Genomic DNA, 15970 nt, shown 5'->3' with positions numbered 1-15970 from the left:
AGGCGAGGAAGTCGCACGCGTCTCTCTCTCCCTCCATGGTTTTCGCACGGAGAGCTCAAACTGTGTGCCTTCTCCTGGTTCAATTTATGGACCCAATATTAATATTGACAAGTCCATCTTAACTCCTGATGGGTTGTTAGACTTTGGGTCTAATGGGCTTGTTCAAGTTTCATCAATTGCTTCGGACCATAAAGCCCAAGGTAAAAAAGTAATAATTTATGATACTGACCACCATCGCCCAACATCCATTTTTGGTCCCGTGTCATTGCTCGTTGACTCGTCCACAAAGAAACGCAAACTGCTGTCCGGGGAGGTTTCGATTTGCAATCAACTCGGCCAAAACAAGCCAACTCGATCTCAGAGGAAATACAAAGGTGTGAAAGGAAAACATGGAGACCTCAAGGACGGAAACGACCTTATCGAAGTCATGGTTTTCGATTCACCGAGCTTGATCACCCCCAAAAGAAATGGCTCTTCTGAGGGCCAGCCAAAAAGCTAGTTCTCTTTTCGGAGGTCGAGGGAGAAATCCCGTCAGATGTTTCTGGACATCTTTGTTACTGTTTGTATCTCAGGAGGTTTAGTTATCTTTTATGATTATTTCGTGCTCTTTCTCTAAACAGTTTCAACTTTTTTTAGGAGTTTATCTCGGCTTGAATTCTGTATTCAATTTTCATTAAAATCTTCAATAATGCCGTTTTCGTTTAAAAAAAAAAAAAAAAAAACCCAAATTATAAACTCAACTAATTATTTAAAGTAAACCAATATCCACTAAATATAAGTAAGTCGGCTAAAACCCTGTCGACATAGACAACAAAACCCCTTTGGTTTGAAACAGAAATGAGGGTGGCGCAGAGACGGGTGCTGTTCAGCGGCGTCCCGACGCCGGTGAAGCAGGTGACGAAGGAGAACTTCGCGGCGTCGACGGAGGAGATGGCGCGCCACGTGTCGGAGGCGGAGTTCGTGGCGGTGTCTCTCCGGCGAACGGGGTCGTTCTCGGCGGCGGCGTGGCACCGGCCGCTGCCGGTGGACACGGCGGGCGTGGCGTACGCGAAGGCGAAGTGGGCCGCCGAGAAGTTCCAGCTCTTCCAGCTCGCCCTCTGCCCCTTCTCCCTCCCCTCCCCCTCCGCCCTCCTCGCCCACCCGTACCTATTTACTCTTTTGCCCTCACTCTCTCATTCTTCGCTTTCTTCAATTGCTTTCGGGATTTTCAGATTCCAAGATTGATACACTCCTAAGCTAGTTAGAGGAATCACTGAATGAAGAAATCTCTCTCTCTCTTTTATGCTCTTCCGTTGATTCTGTTTGTGAATGCCAATGATTCTGTTTTACTAACTTACCTTACTGTTGAATTTTTTTTTCTTTTGCAGGTATAATTATGTTTTGTTCCCTCGGGACGAGTTGAAGCAAGGTCTTCCGGCATATAGCTTCTCGTGCCAGTCTTCTCATTTGATGTCCATGGCCGACGAAGGTTTCGACTTTAATGCCTGTGTTTACCATGGTAATTTATTGGTCTGTTTCCCTTTTTAAATTTCAGGGTTTTATCAAACGGTTTTGTTTGGGTATGAGTGATCGTTTGAATTTTGACAGGCATTTCCTATGTGTCCAGAGCACAAGAGTCTACGGCTAAAACCGTCCCGAGGTGTCTCAGATTAGGCCGTTTCGAAGGCTGTTCTGGTTTGACCCACTCTGTCGCTGATTCCGTGTTCATCGAGAGGATTAGATCGCGTATCGTTAATTGGAAATACGGATGCAAGAAGCTTAAAGAAAATAGTAAAGGTGAGGGAGAAAGAAACAATTTTGATGTTTTTTATTTATTACTTTTATATATATATATGTTTACGATTTCATTTGCAGATACTTTGATCAGCTCTTTAGGGAAGATTATACTGTCGGGTAATATTTACGGGAACAGGCTTTGCACTGAAATAGATGTCTGTAGCGAGCGCCAGGTTCAACTTGCTCTACAGGTAACTAGAATTATCTCGAATTTTTGGTGATTTCTCGATGGTGTTGTGAAAATCACTGATGTTATTATTGGATATCCTTGTTCCGGTTCAGTTGTTGAGAGATTTCTCCGACGAACTTGTTCCTTTGATAGTACCGGCCAAGAGCGGAGGAACACAGGCGATCCGGGTTGTTCTCGCGGATTCAAAAGAGGACAGAGAGTTACTTGAGGTAGTGCACGGAAAAAAATACTGATTCATTGCTCTGACAATGTCTCATGCGATTTGACCATTATTTCCTTATTAGATTTTATTGGCGTATCATATATAGGCCGAGCTTCTCCGGGAGGAAAATGATGAAAGAAAGCAAACCCGGGGGTTTCGTGAGGTTATCGATTTGATTTCTGCTTCAAAGAAACCCATTGTCTCCTACGATTCCCTTGCAGGTCTGTCTCTAGTTTTTATAAACCCGTTGTTCTTAATCGGCTAAACTACAACAAAATACCTTTGCTTTCCATTTTCATACTGAATTACAACTTAACTTTTATATTTTACAAATTTATACCCAAACATTTCGTATTCCTGCAAATGGTGCTATTTTGAGAGCAATTAAAGCACAAATTTAAATAGTTATGAAGTGTATGGTACAAATAGTATTGTTTCTTGCGCGTAGTAAACTTGTCAACTAAGGTATAGTTTTTGTAAAAGTTTAAAATATGACTGAATTTGCAATAATTTTAAAATGTTAAGCATATATATTTGCAAAGGTAATAGGAAACGGAAGGCAATTTTTACCAGTTTACCCTGTGCTACATTGTCTAACTTCTGTGTGATTTTGCATTTATTTTCATGTGCAGACTTCACATTTATATACTCAAAGTTCATCGGTCCCCTTCCTCCGACGGTTGAGGAGTTTGTGAGCTCAGTACGTGAGGTTTTTCCAAACGTGGTCGACGTGAGCCATATGATGAATGGCATTGGGTCTTTGAGGAGAGTCTATAATGTCCCCGTTGATATTTTCTACCCCAACTCTGCCCCGACAGATGTTCAGTTTCCGCATCAAGGTCCGTCATTGTTCATTAACCTTTTATGACTACCAGTATTACGTTACGAACCTCATACATTGTGTTTTAGCAAGTAGTCAATTGAAATTTTATGGATTTGCAAAATAGCCAAAGTTTGTCTAAAATTAGTGAAATAGCCAAAATGTGCAAGCATTAAGATTATGATGAAATTTTATTAACGTGATAGTCAAAATTTTAATGAGTGTCAAATTTTTAATTTTTTTTTACCACATAACTGAAAATTTGAAACTTTGGCTATTTTACTAATCAATTAGTTTTAAGTGGCTATTTTGTATGATTTAAATAATAAAAAAAAAAAATTCAAGAATGATTTGCAAAGACTGTCAAGCAAAAGAGGTCCGCTTTTGAGTTCATCTGATTTTTTTAAAATGTTTTGGAGGTTCGCAGAGACAGAAAACGAAGGTGGGGTCCACGGGCGCAACGTCGTAAAGACGTGTCATTTATTCATGAAGCTCTCGTCGATCCTCAAAATCGGCCTCGGTCGCGCCGCCCCCGAAGACAAAGCGGCTTCGGACTCGGCTCTGGAGAAGTACACAAACGTGTTCGACGCTCCGTCGAGCGTCCCTCGAGAGTCGACGGACAAGAACGTGAGCGTGTGGACGAAGATCGCGAGGAAGGTCAAGTGCGCGCAGACGGTTTTCTTGTGGGGTTTCCGAGGCGGCCTGACCGCCGGAGAGCTCAAGACCTTGCTCGGCAAGTCTCACCGCGTTTTCTCCGGAGGGTTCGATGTCCGCTTCGTGGACGACAGCTGTGCGTTGGTCGTTTTTTGGAAGCCCGGGTCGGCCGTGACGTTATTGGACGCCGTGAACGGGGGTTTTGAGATCAGCGGGTCTTTGAGAGAAATGGTGTCGGAGGGTTTAAGAGCCGCTCCGTACGACAAGTACAAAAGGGCTTGTGGCTCGGCCATATTGGAAACGGATTTAGGAGAGTCGTTGGAGAAGGCTTTGGAAGAGCCCGACCAAGCAGAAGAAGCCGATTCCGAAGAGATTTTATGGTCCAGCGAGTCTATGATATCTGGTGGTGACGACCAGCTTGATTCCTAATTTATTTATTTTCTTTTCCTTTTCCTTTTTCCTCGACAACACTCACCCATGGCATAGGCGCTTTGTTCATCGCAAGAGGTTTTGGTCTCAATAAAGAACGAACTTATCATAGTTGATCTTGTAACCATTCTAGTTTAGTTTAGATATCGACGAAAATTGAGGTATATTCGTACCATTTTGTAACAACTCAAATGAAGTGAGCATTTCCTCATGTCTTATGGAGAAAGAAACCACATTGCAATTCATGGAAACCACTTTTGAGATTCTTGATTAATAACTAACAAGGTTTCGATTGCCGTTTCGATGGTCTCACGTTATGTAAAATTGATGTTCTTGTGGAAAATCCAATGGTATGATGAATAGAATAAGGTTTTTAGAGGAAAAAACAGTTTTCGACGAAAAATTCATACGCGGACGAAAAATTGACAGGAAAAAATGTTGTCAAACATATTAAAAATGTAATACTATACATATACAAATCTTTCGTTTTTGAACTTATAAAATGTGATGATTAAAGTAATATATAGAGATTCAATGCGTAGTATGTTTTCTTTTAATATATTGTTATTCTTATTTTATTGATCAAAAGAGAAGAATGATAAATTATAGATATTATGGAATCATATTATTTTGTGGGTCGGCATGCTCATATCTTAAGAGAAACTTGCAAAATCTTATGCCTTGGAGTTTCACGTGACAAAACACTACTCTGAATTGCACATATATGAATAACCCTACACTGCTACACATTCCTATATGAAAACACCAAATTGCCCTTACTTGTATGCTTTCGATCATTTTTATTTATTTATTATAAAGACTCGATCACTTTTTAAAATTTCGACCAATTTGACAAATTTTCGACCATTATGCCAAAGTTTCGCCCAATTTACTAGATTTTTTTTTTTTTTTTTTTGCAATTTTATGAAATATTGGTTCAAAATTTAAAAGAATTATATTATAAAAACTCAAGCTATGTTAAAAAATTATTGACTTAGTGGTTGCAAAGTGTGTTCACCTACACCATGTCTAGGGGTTGATACTTGATACTCACAAAAGTTGTTTTTATCCTGTAGGGATCTAACCAAATTGAAACATATGATTTGTAATGTAGCTATAGTTTGATTAATTTATGGTAATTAGCCACAAACATGTTAGTATTTTACCAAAATATGCTTAATTATCTATTTTTAATTTTTTTAAAAGCATAATATTAGTTCCTCGGTGGCATGGGTTGTTTGGCAAAACAATATTTGTTTAAGTTGTTCGAGTGAAACTGCAAGAAAATGTTCAAGACTCGTTTACTTGTTCTACTATGTTCTCTCGCGTGAACTAAAACTGGAAGCTTCCTATTTTCGAACTAAAACTGGGTATATATTATCGAATATTTGGTTTCCGATTTTGAGAGATTCGCGTGAGATTTGAGCCTTGATCTAATAAAGCTCATTTGGGATCGAATTAAGTCATTGTCTCTTTTGTTAAATAAATCACGCCGTCTTATTTAGCTAGTTTCTCTACTATGAAGATCTTAATCGACAACTAGCTATTGGTGCTTGCAATTTTCTGAGTCATTCCTTGATCAGAGTTTGTGAGTGCATGTATTTGCATTGACGTGCTTGGTAATCTTCGGAAAAATATTGGGTGAAACATAGAGAAGGAACTCAAATCTACATCCATTGGAGCATTCAAAGACGACGGTGTTTGCAAAAGAGAGTTTTGACAAACTTAATATTTATATCAATCCATATGAGTAGGTTGTTTATACCAAATAGTTTTACCTATTCTTATGTGTCCTTATTGCTTTCTATTTGATTGTTTATCACCTTGATTAAAACTGTTAAAAGCAATCAGTTGTTCAACAAGTTGTTCCACACGCTAGTTGAACAACTATCTTAATCACGTGAAGTAATTTCAATTGGTATCAAGCGGGTCACTCAATTCACATAGCGTGATCCGGATGAACATGAAGGAGAGATAAAGTATTGGGCGACCTCCGATGTTGGAATGACACAACTATGGCTATTGAAAAACTAGGATGGAAGCTTTCCACCTCAAGCATAGCAATCAGACTAATGTTGAGCATCGAAGCGCGCGCGCGAGAGACACTGCTTATGCACTTCTCTAAGCTTAATTTCTCTTATTCTTACTCTCAAGTCTCTGCAACGAACGAAGAATGTTCTTGATCTAGAGGAGCGACACTCGTGACTTTCGAGTATCTCCCACTTGGCTGAAGTGCGGCTGCTTGGTCTAATCTTGAGTCGAACCGCTCGAAACTTCAAATAGTTATTCAATTTGCAACGATAACCGCAAACGTAATAAATAAGTGAACATACATTGAGATTATGAAATTAATAAAATCTTATATAAGTATGTCACAAGAACTGTTGAACTAGGCATCTTGTTGTCTATTGAAAAAACAAAACAAGTAATATGAGCTTGAATTTGATCTAACTAATACGCTAGTCTAGCGTGACACAAGGTTAAGAAAAGTATAATTTATATAAATATTTATTTTACAAATTCTGGTTTTTTTTTTTTTTTTTTTTTTTTTTTTTCTGTTTACTCATTAAGTATATGGATCGAAAATAGACAAAAACAATTTGAAGCGTTTAAAGAGAGATATCGATGCGTTGTATTTAGGATAACCCAGTGGTAATTCCACACCACCTCCTATGTGGAGGTCGTGGGTTTAATCTCCACTGCAGCAAAGCTGCCTTAAAAAAAAAAAAAGAGATATCGATGCATATGTTTTTTGTAATTTATAAAGGGAAATATAAGATTTTGATCTTTAATATAAAAGATTGCTAAGATTATATATATACATATATTAATATATCATTATTTTTTCAAAGGCCTAGTTTTGTTTTCGCCTATGACCTCGGTGGATCTGGGGCGAACTAACCAGTCATGAAAATTGCATCATGATTATATCTTTAAAATAATGTGATTATACCTTTAAAATAATGTGATTATATATTTCGAAAATTGCAAGTATTTCCTTAATCTAGATACATTCCTGATTGCATGCCTTTTCAGTATTACTATTTGCTTCTCTACTTCGCGTTCATCCCCGAGACTGGCTGGTCTCTAGTATATAGAGAAAGTGATAAACTCTCAATTTAAGCATTTCGGTGTTTGCTTCTCTGCTTTCTCTTGTATTCATCCCCAAGATTTGGACAATAAAGTGATAAGCTTTCAATTATTATGCTACATTCTTCTTTTATTATTATTATTATTATTATTAATTTTGAAGTTGTTTCAAATTTTTTAAAAAATATACACTTTTATATATAATTGTTCTCTAAGAAAAAATATTGAACTGGTTTTAAATTCTGAACCATCATCTAAGTGTTACCGGCCTAATAGTAATGACGAAAACCATGATGTAAGATTCAATAAAAACATTGAACGTTTATACCGATAATAAACAAATAGCTTTAGCATCTACTAAGAATTCAAATCAATGAAACAAACAGCCAGCTAGCAATCGCAAATTGGAAAAAATGTTAGAATCATGACTTAGTCACATTTTTAGTAACGAGCCAATGGACCCAGAAATAAACACAAAAGATAAAATCAGAATCGGCTTCGAGAAATGCCAGTAACTAAGGGATAGCTATAGATTCTACAGGAGCAATGGAAAGTTGAACATTATTAATTTAGCTTTCAACAAATTAGATAAACTGAGTTAACACATTAATCAACATGAACCTCAACCTACAAAGGCTTAATTCGCAGCAAACTGTATTAGCCATTAATCAACTAGAAAACTCGATAATAACAATAGTACACATAGAGATATAAGCAACAACAATCCTGAATCACCAATAGATCCAACAAAATTAAGAAGAGTGCTAAGCATTCAAAAACCTTCAATAAAGCCTCACAATAAAATAAAACAAAACAAAGAAAATACTTGGAACTAAAGATCTGTGATATTTTACATAGTCGCTCACTAGGAGAACAAAGAACATCTCTCTCTCTCTCTCTCATACAAACACACACACAATTAACATGATGTTTTCATTTATTTCTTCAGCAGATTTTATTGGTCATAAGTATGTAAGATTTATATTATGGAGTTCTATTATACTGTGTACAGGATGGTGACATTTTTTTACAAAAGCTATTCTGCCGAGTTAGGACACCACAGCCATTTCCTTTGTAAAATACGAGTGTTTCAGATCAGAGCAATAAAAGACAACTATACTCATTACCATATCCATATACTGATAAATATTTCAAAATCAAAACAAGTAGAAACAAAACGTAAATTTGAGAAGAAAAATTGAATATCCGAGCTGGTAACTAAAAAGTATCAAAATTGGAAATGTCTCCATATAATTCAGATATTGATCCGAAGGGCATAATTAACTATGTCCAGTTAAGGGAGCAATTAAACAATTTGTGAAAATGTGGATCATCAATAATCAGACATTTAAAAAGTGCTTTGTTAATTAGCTCTCAAATCTATTGCTTCTAAAAACAATTAACAAACGCACATTGCTGAGTTTAAATGCGATCCTCTGAAACAATTAACAGCTCTCTAAAATCCAATACCCCCAATTTGATACCGCTCTTTTATTAGAAAAAAGTTGACAACAATTCTTATTCACACTGGAGACTATAATCAGATTGATCTATATATTCTACGGGCGAAGTAGAATGTTGAACATTTCCGATATAACTTCCAATTCATTCCAGAATTTCAATGCAAAACGAACAAGCCAGGTGAGACATCAACCATTAATCTAAAAAGAGAAATCCGAGAGATAGAACAGCAAATCAAACAAAATTTCAAACACTTTATATCAATCTAAGTGAATCGTACATTTAAATTAAAAATAAAAAACAACCGAAATACCGTCCGATTAGAAAAGCTAAGGACACAGCAAAAGTTTCAAATCTTAGATTCCGATCAGAACCTGAGCTTGGTGAAGAACCACCTGTTCTTTCCGGTCTTGAACCTCTCTTCGAGCCTCTTCTTGGCCTCCTTGAGAGCGGTGACCTTCTTGTCCTTGGACTGGAGAGCTTCGGTGGTGACGACGTCCTTGAAGTCGACGTCGAGCGTGTAGCGCGTGGGCATGATGTGCTGGTAGTTCACCACTTTCACGAACGCCTTGACTCTGGACTTCTTCGCCGTCTTCTTCGCCGAGTCGCGACGGACCACCTTGGCTGGGTACTTTTTGATCCCAGCCACCAGACAGTGACCGTACGGTCGGTCTCGAGTTCCGTCGTCGAACGCCCGGACGATCACCGCCTTGCGGCCGGCGTAACGACCCTGCAAGACCACCACGGCTTTGTTCGGCTTCAGAAACTTCACCATTGCTTCTTCACCTTCTTCACCGCCGAAATGGAATTAGGGTTTAGCTGCCAAAGTGATATTAGGTGATTCCGAATATATATAAAGGGGCTGGGTTATTGCAATGGGCTGGGCTCACTATTGGGCTTACAATCATTGAAGTTGTGTAAACTGCAAGTGATAGTGTTTTTTCGAAATTAATTTCACAAATAGCGTGTCTATATAGCTTTATCGAAAATAATATATATATATATATATATATATAATATATATATATATATATAATATATATATATATATATATATATATATATTTTTGTGTGTGTGTGTGTGTGTGTGTAAGTTTACAATTTATAAAAATATCATTTTTCAGTTCTTTGGCTCTATTTAACTTGTCTACTTTTGATATTTCAATTAATAGAAAAATAATATCATATACTTATATATGGTTCGAAAAATAATCTCTTGGTATTAATATTATAGTGTCACCAAATAATATCATATTATTGTGAATAATTTTAAAAAGCACTCTCACATGCAATTTCCACACTTAAATTATAGTTGAACTATTTAACTATTAACTATTAACTATATAGTCCAACTCATGTCTAGCTCTTACATTATAGTATGTTGCATAGTCCAACTCATGTCTAGCTCTTACATTATAGTAGGTTGCATAGTCCAACTCATGTCTAGCTCTTACATTATAGTATGTTGCATTTATCTCGTCTTACTCTTGCATTGATCTATTTTCTTAATTATTAAATAGTTGAGCCAATATTTCAATGAGCTATATACATAACTCTCCATTAATATTATTTGTTTTAATTTGATTAATATATATATATATTATTTAAATTGTAATAAAATTAATTACAAAATCAAGATTTATACCTGTGTAAAAGTACTGATAAATTATATTTGTTTTTTTAAAAAATAAAAATGTAACCGAAAAATGCGTTTTTTTTATCAATACGTTTAGTCAAAAGTTACAAAGTTGACTAATGTACTAGCTCAATTGCTCAAGTTTAGTCGGACACTCACAGGCATGCCATGTAAAATTTGACACAACATCTAGAAATAAGTGCCTAGCAATTTTTATAAATAAAACTATATACACTGTTTTTAGTTTGGCTTCCATTTTTGTACATTAAAAAAATATTAGAACAGTTTTTCTTTTTAATGTATACATGCATGTAATATTTGATAAATAAATTTACGATGGTATATGCTTGTCCCCATCATATGGAGAAGTTGCTTTAATTCTTCACTAATCTTAGACGAGGCAAAGACTTGATAAATGGCCTAGTTACGTATATCGCCTATGAACATATTCATAACAACGCATAGATGTTAAACAAAAGATGTTCATCGTTCTTTCTTTCTTAAAGAGAGAGAGAGAGAGAGAGAGAGAGAGAGAGAGAGAGAGAGAGAGAGAGAGAGAGAGAGAGAGAGAGATCAGTGGGTGGTTGTGGTTTGAGTTTCATCATCATCGACAAGTCGAACAGGAATGAGCGGAATCGAATCCCACCATTCCCTGAGGCGTCGGTTTCCCTGACGCCCATTTCCAAAGCTCTGTCCCACTTTCGAGGTCATCGTGAATCCATACAATATGAGTGCCATTATGATGTACTTTGTCGGAATCAAAGCTACCAACACAGCCACGCCGATCAGAACCATCATCACCATTTCCGCTTGCTGCAACAACAAAACAACAAACAACAAACAAGGATTGTTTTAGTATAGTACACTCTTTCCTAATTCATCATCTAGTATCGACTATCTATCTATCTGAAAAACATTATACCTTGTGGGCTTTCGAGATGAAAATGGAGCGAGCTTTCAAGATGGAAATGTTGGCCATCTTGACCAAGTCGTAAAGTGTGCGTAGGCCGTGCTGAGCGGAGACCACGCTCTCCATGGTCGTCTTCTTGTTATCGTCGGAAGAGGAAGCTGTGTTGAGAACTATCTCTCTGTGCTCGTCGCCTATTCTTTTATGCCTCGCACACATCATCATCCCCACTATCCAACACAGCACCGCCGCCATTCCCTTCCCAACCCATTCCCTGAACATTTCCCTCTAAATAAGTCAACCGACCTTTGACGATCGAGTCTGGTCTAAAACGACTGGTTCCCAAGCTAGACCAGACCGTCATAAAGGGTTTGAAAAAATTGAGATCGAATCGGTTAAAATAAAACAAATCAAACCATTTAAACAGTTTAGGGTAAATTATTAATTTTCTACAAATTTAATAAGTGAATCGGTAAAAAAAATAAAAATTACAATAGAATGTATTAACATATTGAATGTTAAAATGTTTTGGAATCAAATTTTTTATTTTTTTTTTATATAAAAAAAGTTAGATCAGCTTGGTCCAGTTTAATCGCGATTTCAATTAGTTTGAAACCGGACCGGACAGTTTTAGATCAGTTAAAAAAAAATTGGACTGAACCGGATTAGATAAAACCTGTTGTGAACCGGGGTGACGACCTATAAAACCGGTGGTTCTATCCAATTTACGTGTTTTCTATTTTTTCACACCTATCACACTTGAACATTTCGAATGAGCTTGCCTGTACGTGACTATCAGAAGCATTGCAACCACAAGTAGGGTAGTAGCCGGCCTTTCCCACATTACAACTCCTCGAAACCAATCGAAAACGCTTAAAAGCGGTTTCAAAAGTCCCTGCAAATTGCACAGCTCATAATTAAAATCCATCTTGAAAGAGAAAAACTAGACACGTGGATGGGTTTGGATTTCATAGATAGTACTACTTACGAAGAGGACGAGAGCGCTTTCAGATATTCCTTCTTCTTTCAACTGCTCCGTGGAAGCCTTGGCGACCGCAACCTCCTTGTGTTCTTCTATCGCTTCGAAAATCGCGGTTTGCAAATTAGTAGACGAGATCTCGTCTCCGCCGCCACCGCCGCCGATATTGTCTCGAGCACATTCCTTTTCGATGGCATCGTCTCCCACGGGTTCCTTGGTGACGCTCGTCGTCGTCACCATCCTCCTGAGGAACAAGCTTGCGCTGCAAGTCGGGTTCGCGCTCTTGGCGAGCTTCTCGAGAACGTAGTCTCCTTTGGGGATCTCGTCGTACAACGCGAATATCAAAAACTTGTTTGGGTCGGGGGGCGATATGCGAAGCATCTCGCGGGCGGCGTGGAGCCGGAAAATGCCGAGGACGGTCCTCGCTTGGATCTCCCACGGAGACGCCACGTCGAACTCCGACAAGAAGCTGTGGAGGAGCAAAATCTCCTTCGACAATGCCAGCCAGTGGTCGCGTCTCGTCGAGCTCGCCATCTCCGGAAACTCCAACACGATTCCCTCCCCTCTTGAAAAAGGAAAAAAAAAAAAAAAAAACACCACCCACATAGGATTTTCAAATTTTCGATAAAGATTAGGTACACTAGAAAAAATCCCAACAAAAACAACTAAACCTTGATTAATATTTTTACATCCAAAATACCTAAGAAAACCTACTTTTTCAACCAATTAAAACTATATTCTTTTTTATTTGAAACCAACCTTCGGTGTATCCTTCAAAATGAAGGAGACTTGAGTTTGAGTAAAGAAAGAAATTTTTGGTTGACTTCACTTTTCGATTTTCGATTTTCGATTTTCGATTTAACATTGACCATTTGCCAAAACATGAAACATATCCTAACAAGCTTAATATATATTATTAGAAAAATCAGTCGATCTCATTTAACTCGTTATGTAACCGATGAAAATCAGCATCGAGTTAACATTTTCTTAATATATTATAAACTTTTTTTTTAAAATGCCGATAAAAAAAAAGGCGAAATTTGCATACAGAAGAGGGGAGTCGTATACGATAGCCTTGTCGTAGAGAGGAGCACCCCAGGGCCCCGTGGCCGCGGCTTTCACAGTCTGACCAACGTCAACCGAAAGATCCATCTTCACCGCGTTTTCGTACGATATCACCCCCGACGCCTCGAAGTACAGTGCGTAGTTGGTCAGCGTAAGTCTCCCTGCAAATCCCGCCATTGATACGTCAATTAATTAATAAAAAAAAAAGAAGGTATGATCAATGAGATGACTGACCGGGCCAACTGGTTCCGCCGATGTGTCTTACTACTCTTTGGGACGTGGCTGTCCCTTCCACGTGCAGCACCAACTCGTCGTCTCGCAGTCTTATCCCTTTCGGACTTGCCTGTTTCTCCAAGTGCTTAATTGTTCTATCAAATTTAAATAATAATAAGAATAATTATTATAAATTCATCGGAGAGCAATGGGTACTAAAGGAGAGGAGCAGTGGCGCGCTTGATTTTCTAGTGTAGAAATAGTGTTGTTTATGGTTGTTTGTAATAATAGGTACTAAAATAAAAGTGACCTCTGGTTCTCCTTGTTCTAGATTCATTCCCTGTTCTAAATTTTTAGTGGTTTCTTCAATTTTAAATACCGAAAAAGAGATAGCAAGGGGTTTAGATATCACAAGAGTCTTGTGTAATTTACCGCTGGTGCGCTAGTTTTTTTTTTCCTTACTCTCTTTTTTCACAAGAAGTATACCCGCACGATTTTGCGAAATAATTAATATCTAAAAACATGTCAAAAAATCTCTATGTTTGAAAAACATGAATCTAAAGTTTTCTTTAAAAAAAAAAAAAAAATCAGTCCGAATGATTAAAATGAACTAAAATCTACTATAAAATGAACAGTATTTTGTGTCTGAAAATTCAACCTCTTCTATATATATATAATAATTTCCTTGATATTTTTGTAACTACGGTATTCTCCCGCCCTTCCGCCACACGTATAATTAAGCTCTTAATAAATGTTTTTGTGGTTCCGCCCATAATTTTAAAAATAAAAATATCGAAAAAGCAACATAAATAGATAGAATTACTTGTGAATTTCCCTCAAGAGCTTGTCGTAGGCGGGGAAATAGAGACGATAATCGGTGGGAGCGGTGAGAGTTTGGAACGTAAATCGCGCATTGACAACATCTGCCACAAGTGGCACCAACGACCCCAGCCACACGTACGCCTCTTCACCCACACTCGCCTCATCGTTAATCTGACCTCCATTAACCATAACTCTCAATAATTAACCACATTATAATATATTACGCAAATTAATCAATTCATTACGAGAAGTGGCATCATATCGGAATAGAAAAGCGGGATATCCTCCTCATCTTCTTCTTCTTCTTCTTCTTCTTTCAAGGGACTTCTTTTCCTGTCTTCTCTTCCCTTCCCTTCGTTTTCCTATATATATATATATAAAATACACGAGAGTAATAAGTACATGATGAACTAAATATTAAATGATGTTATTATATATGATTATAAGTGTGTGTACTTGTTGTTGGGCAGAAGTTGGCATTTGCCAAGCGAGCATGGCGTCGAAGGTGAAGCGGCTAAACGACCCATCGATGATCTTATCCTCAATCTTTTCACCGCAAATAATTTCTTTCACTGTTTTCGTGCAGCAATATTCGATTAGTTTCCTCGAGTAATTATAATCCCTCACATTACGTTCATCGTATTCGTTTTCCTTCCAATTATGGCACCCTTCGAACTCTTCCACCAATTCCTCAACGGAACTCCCGATTTGCCTGCGTTACATAATGGTTCGTGATCAGCAAAGCAAAGAAATAATAATGATAAAAGTGTAACTTGATGAAAACAATAGTGAGTTTTTACGCGGCAGTGGTTTGAACGACGTCGTTTGCAATGGAGGAGAGGTACTTTATCGCCATTCCAAATTTTTTTTTTTTTAAATAATCTGATCGGCTTGTTCAACCATAACCTGTGAGTGACCGATCCGATATATGTGTATTGTGCCGAGGAAGAAGACAGGATGACACGTGGCGGTTCTTGAAAGTGCCACGTTCAAGGTCATGCAGAATCATCCTCTTACGCATAATGCAACGTGTAGGCCAACACAGTTATGCAGAACCCCTTTTGTTGAGGTTAAGGATCATATATTTTTATTTAATAAAAAATAAAAATGGCTCAAACTAATCATTAAGTTCTATCATTTACGTTTTTAAAAATCGTCATTGTATATTAAGGTCATTGATATAACAAATTTATCTTTTATAACAAAAAAAAAAAACTGAGTTTAAATATTGAATCAATAAGTATTCAAAAAGAATAAAAAAAAACTCTATCCGCTGCACTCTCTCTTAAAAAAAAATTCAAGATTTGAGCTTTCAATCTGCGTTTCTTTTAGGGCACGAAGACTCTCATGACCTCAACCAACGGAGGACTCTTGACCTAGGAGAAGTTATTTTTATCTTTATTTTCTTTTTCATGTTTTACCTTTTTTTATTTATGTTTAAATAATCCAGACTTCTTAGATCTGGATTTTGTACCGCTCGATCTTTAATCGGAGTGGTTGGTTTCTTATATTTGAATATCAGACTTAAGATATGATTTACCGACATTAACACAAATAATCACAAATATACCGAAATTAACAATTATCAACTGCCAAAAACTAAAATAAAAATATGTAGACGAAGATGAACACGACTGCATATTTACAATAATTAACTATTATTAACGAAAATATACAAAAAATTAACATTTCAAGATCTACTTCTACTTTGACTCTCGTAGAACCC

The 15970-nt window shown here is 37.2% G+C and overlaps 3 protein-coding genes across 3 annotated transcripts; 1 reads left to right on the top strand and 2 right to left on the bottom strand.

The window, feature by feature from the left end:
• The first annotated feature begins 803 nt into the window (after positions 1–803).
• Positions 804–4314, top strand: LOC149407352 (Polynucleotidyl transferase, ribonuclease H-like superfamily protein). The gene is made up of 8 exons (XM_089613075.1): positions 804–1142; positions 1368–1498; positions 1588–1776; positions 1855–1967; positions 2059–2175; positions 2275–2389; positions 2801–3007; positions 3416–4314. The coding sequence occupies exons 1-8, from the start codon at positions 838–840 to the stop codon at positions 4069–4071; spliced, it is 1833 nt and encodes a 610-aa protein (XP_089469201.1). The 5' UTR covers positions 804–837; the 3' UTR covers positions 4072–4314.
• A 4432-nt stretch (positions 4315–8746) lies between these two features.
• Positions 8747–9442, bottom strand: LOC149407351 (Ribosomal L27e protein family). The gene has a single exon (XM_089613066.1). The coding sequence runs from the start codon at positions 9395–9397 to the stop codon at positions 8990–8992; it is 408 nt and encodes a 135-aa protein (XP_089469192.1). The 5' UTR covers positions 9398–9442; the 3' UTR covers positions 8747–8989.
• A 1224-nt stretch (positions 9443–10666) lies between these two features.
• LOC149407350 (ArgH (DUF639)) lies at positions 10667–15129 on the bottom strand. Its single transcript, XM_089626393.1, has 10 exons — positions 15045–15129; positions 14701–14956; positions 14490–14606; positions 14246–14415; positions 13444–13577; positions 13193–13370; positions 12154–12709; positions 11948–12060; positions 11181–11439; positions 10667–11071 (listed from the first exon to the last, which is right to left on the bottom strand). Exons 1-10 carry the CDS (start codon positions 15098–15100, stop codon positions 10832–10834), a joined length of 2079 nt encoding a protein of 692 aa, XP_089482519.1. The 5' UTR covers positions 15101–15129; the 3' UTR covers positions 10667–10831.
• Between the last annotated feature and the right edge of the window lie 841 nt (positions 15130–15970).

Source organism: Urtica dioica, chromosome 1, assembly GCF_054948205.1.
Source record: "Urtica dioica subsp. dioica isolate 48M chromosome 1, U.dioica_male_clone48M_v1_H2, whole genome shotgun sequence".
NCBI lineage: Eukaryota > Viridiplantae > Streptophyta > Magnoliopsida > Rosales > Urticaceae > Urtica > Urtica dioica.
The sequence above is the reverse complement of the archived record's forward strand: the minus strand, read 5'-3'. Positions and strand labels throughout refer to the sequence as shown.

Excerpts from the sequence above, each read along its gene's own strand:
- LOC149407352 (XM_089613075.1), top strand. The coding sequence starts at position 838 with ATGAGGGTGGCGCAGAGACGGGTGCTGTTCAGCGGCGTCCCGACGCCG. Across the intron at positions 1,143-1,367 it reads TCCGCCCTCCTCGCCCACCC|GTATAATTATGTTTTGTTCC; the intron begins GTACCTATTTAC and ends TTTCTTTTGCAG. Across the intron at positions 3,008-3,415 it reads TGTTCAGTTTCCGCATCAAG|AGACAGAAAACGAAGGTGGG; the intron begins GTCCGTCATTGT and ends GGAGGTTCGCAG.
- LOC149407351 (XM_089613066.1), bottom strand. The coding sequence starts at position 9,397 with ATGGTGAAGTTTCTGAAGCCGAACAAAGCCGTGGTGGTCTTGCAGGGT.
- LOC149407350 (XM_089626393.1), bottom strand. The coding sequence starts at position 15,100 with ATGGCGATAAAGTACCTCTCCTCCATTGCAAACGACGTCGTTCAAACC. Across the intron at positions 14,607-14,700 it reads CAACTTCTGCCCAACAACAA|GAAAACGAAGGGAAGGGAAG; the intron begins GTACACACACTT and ends ATATATATATAG. Across the intron at positions 13,578-14,245 it reads CTCTTGAGGGAAATTCACAA|AACAATTAAGCACTTGGAGA; the intron begins GTAATTCTATCT and ends TAAATTTGATAG.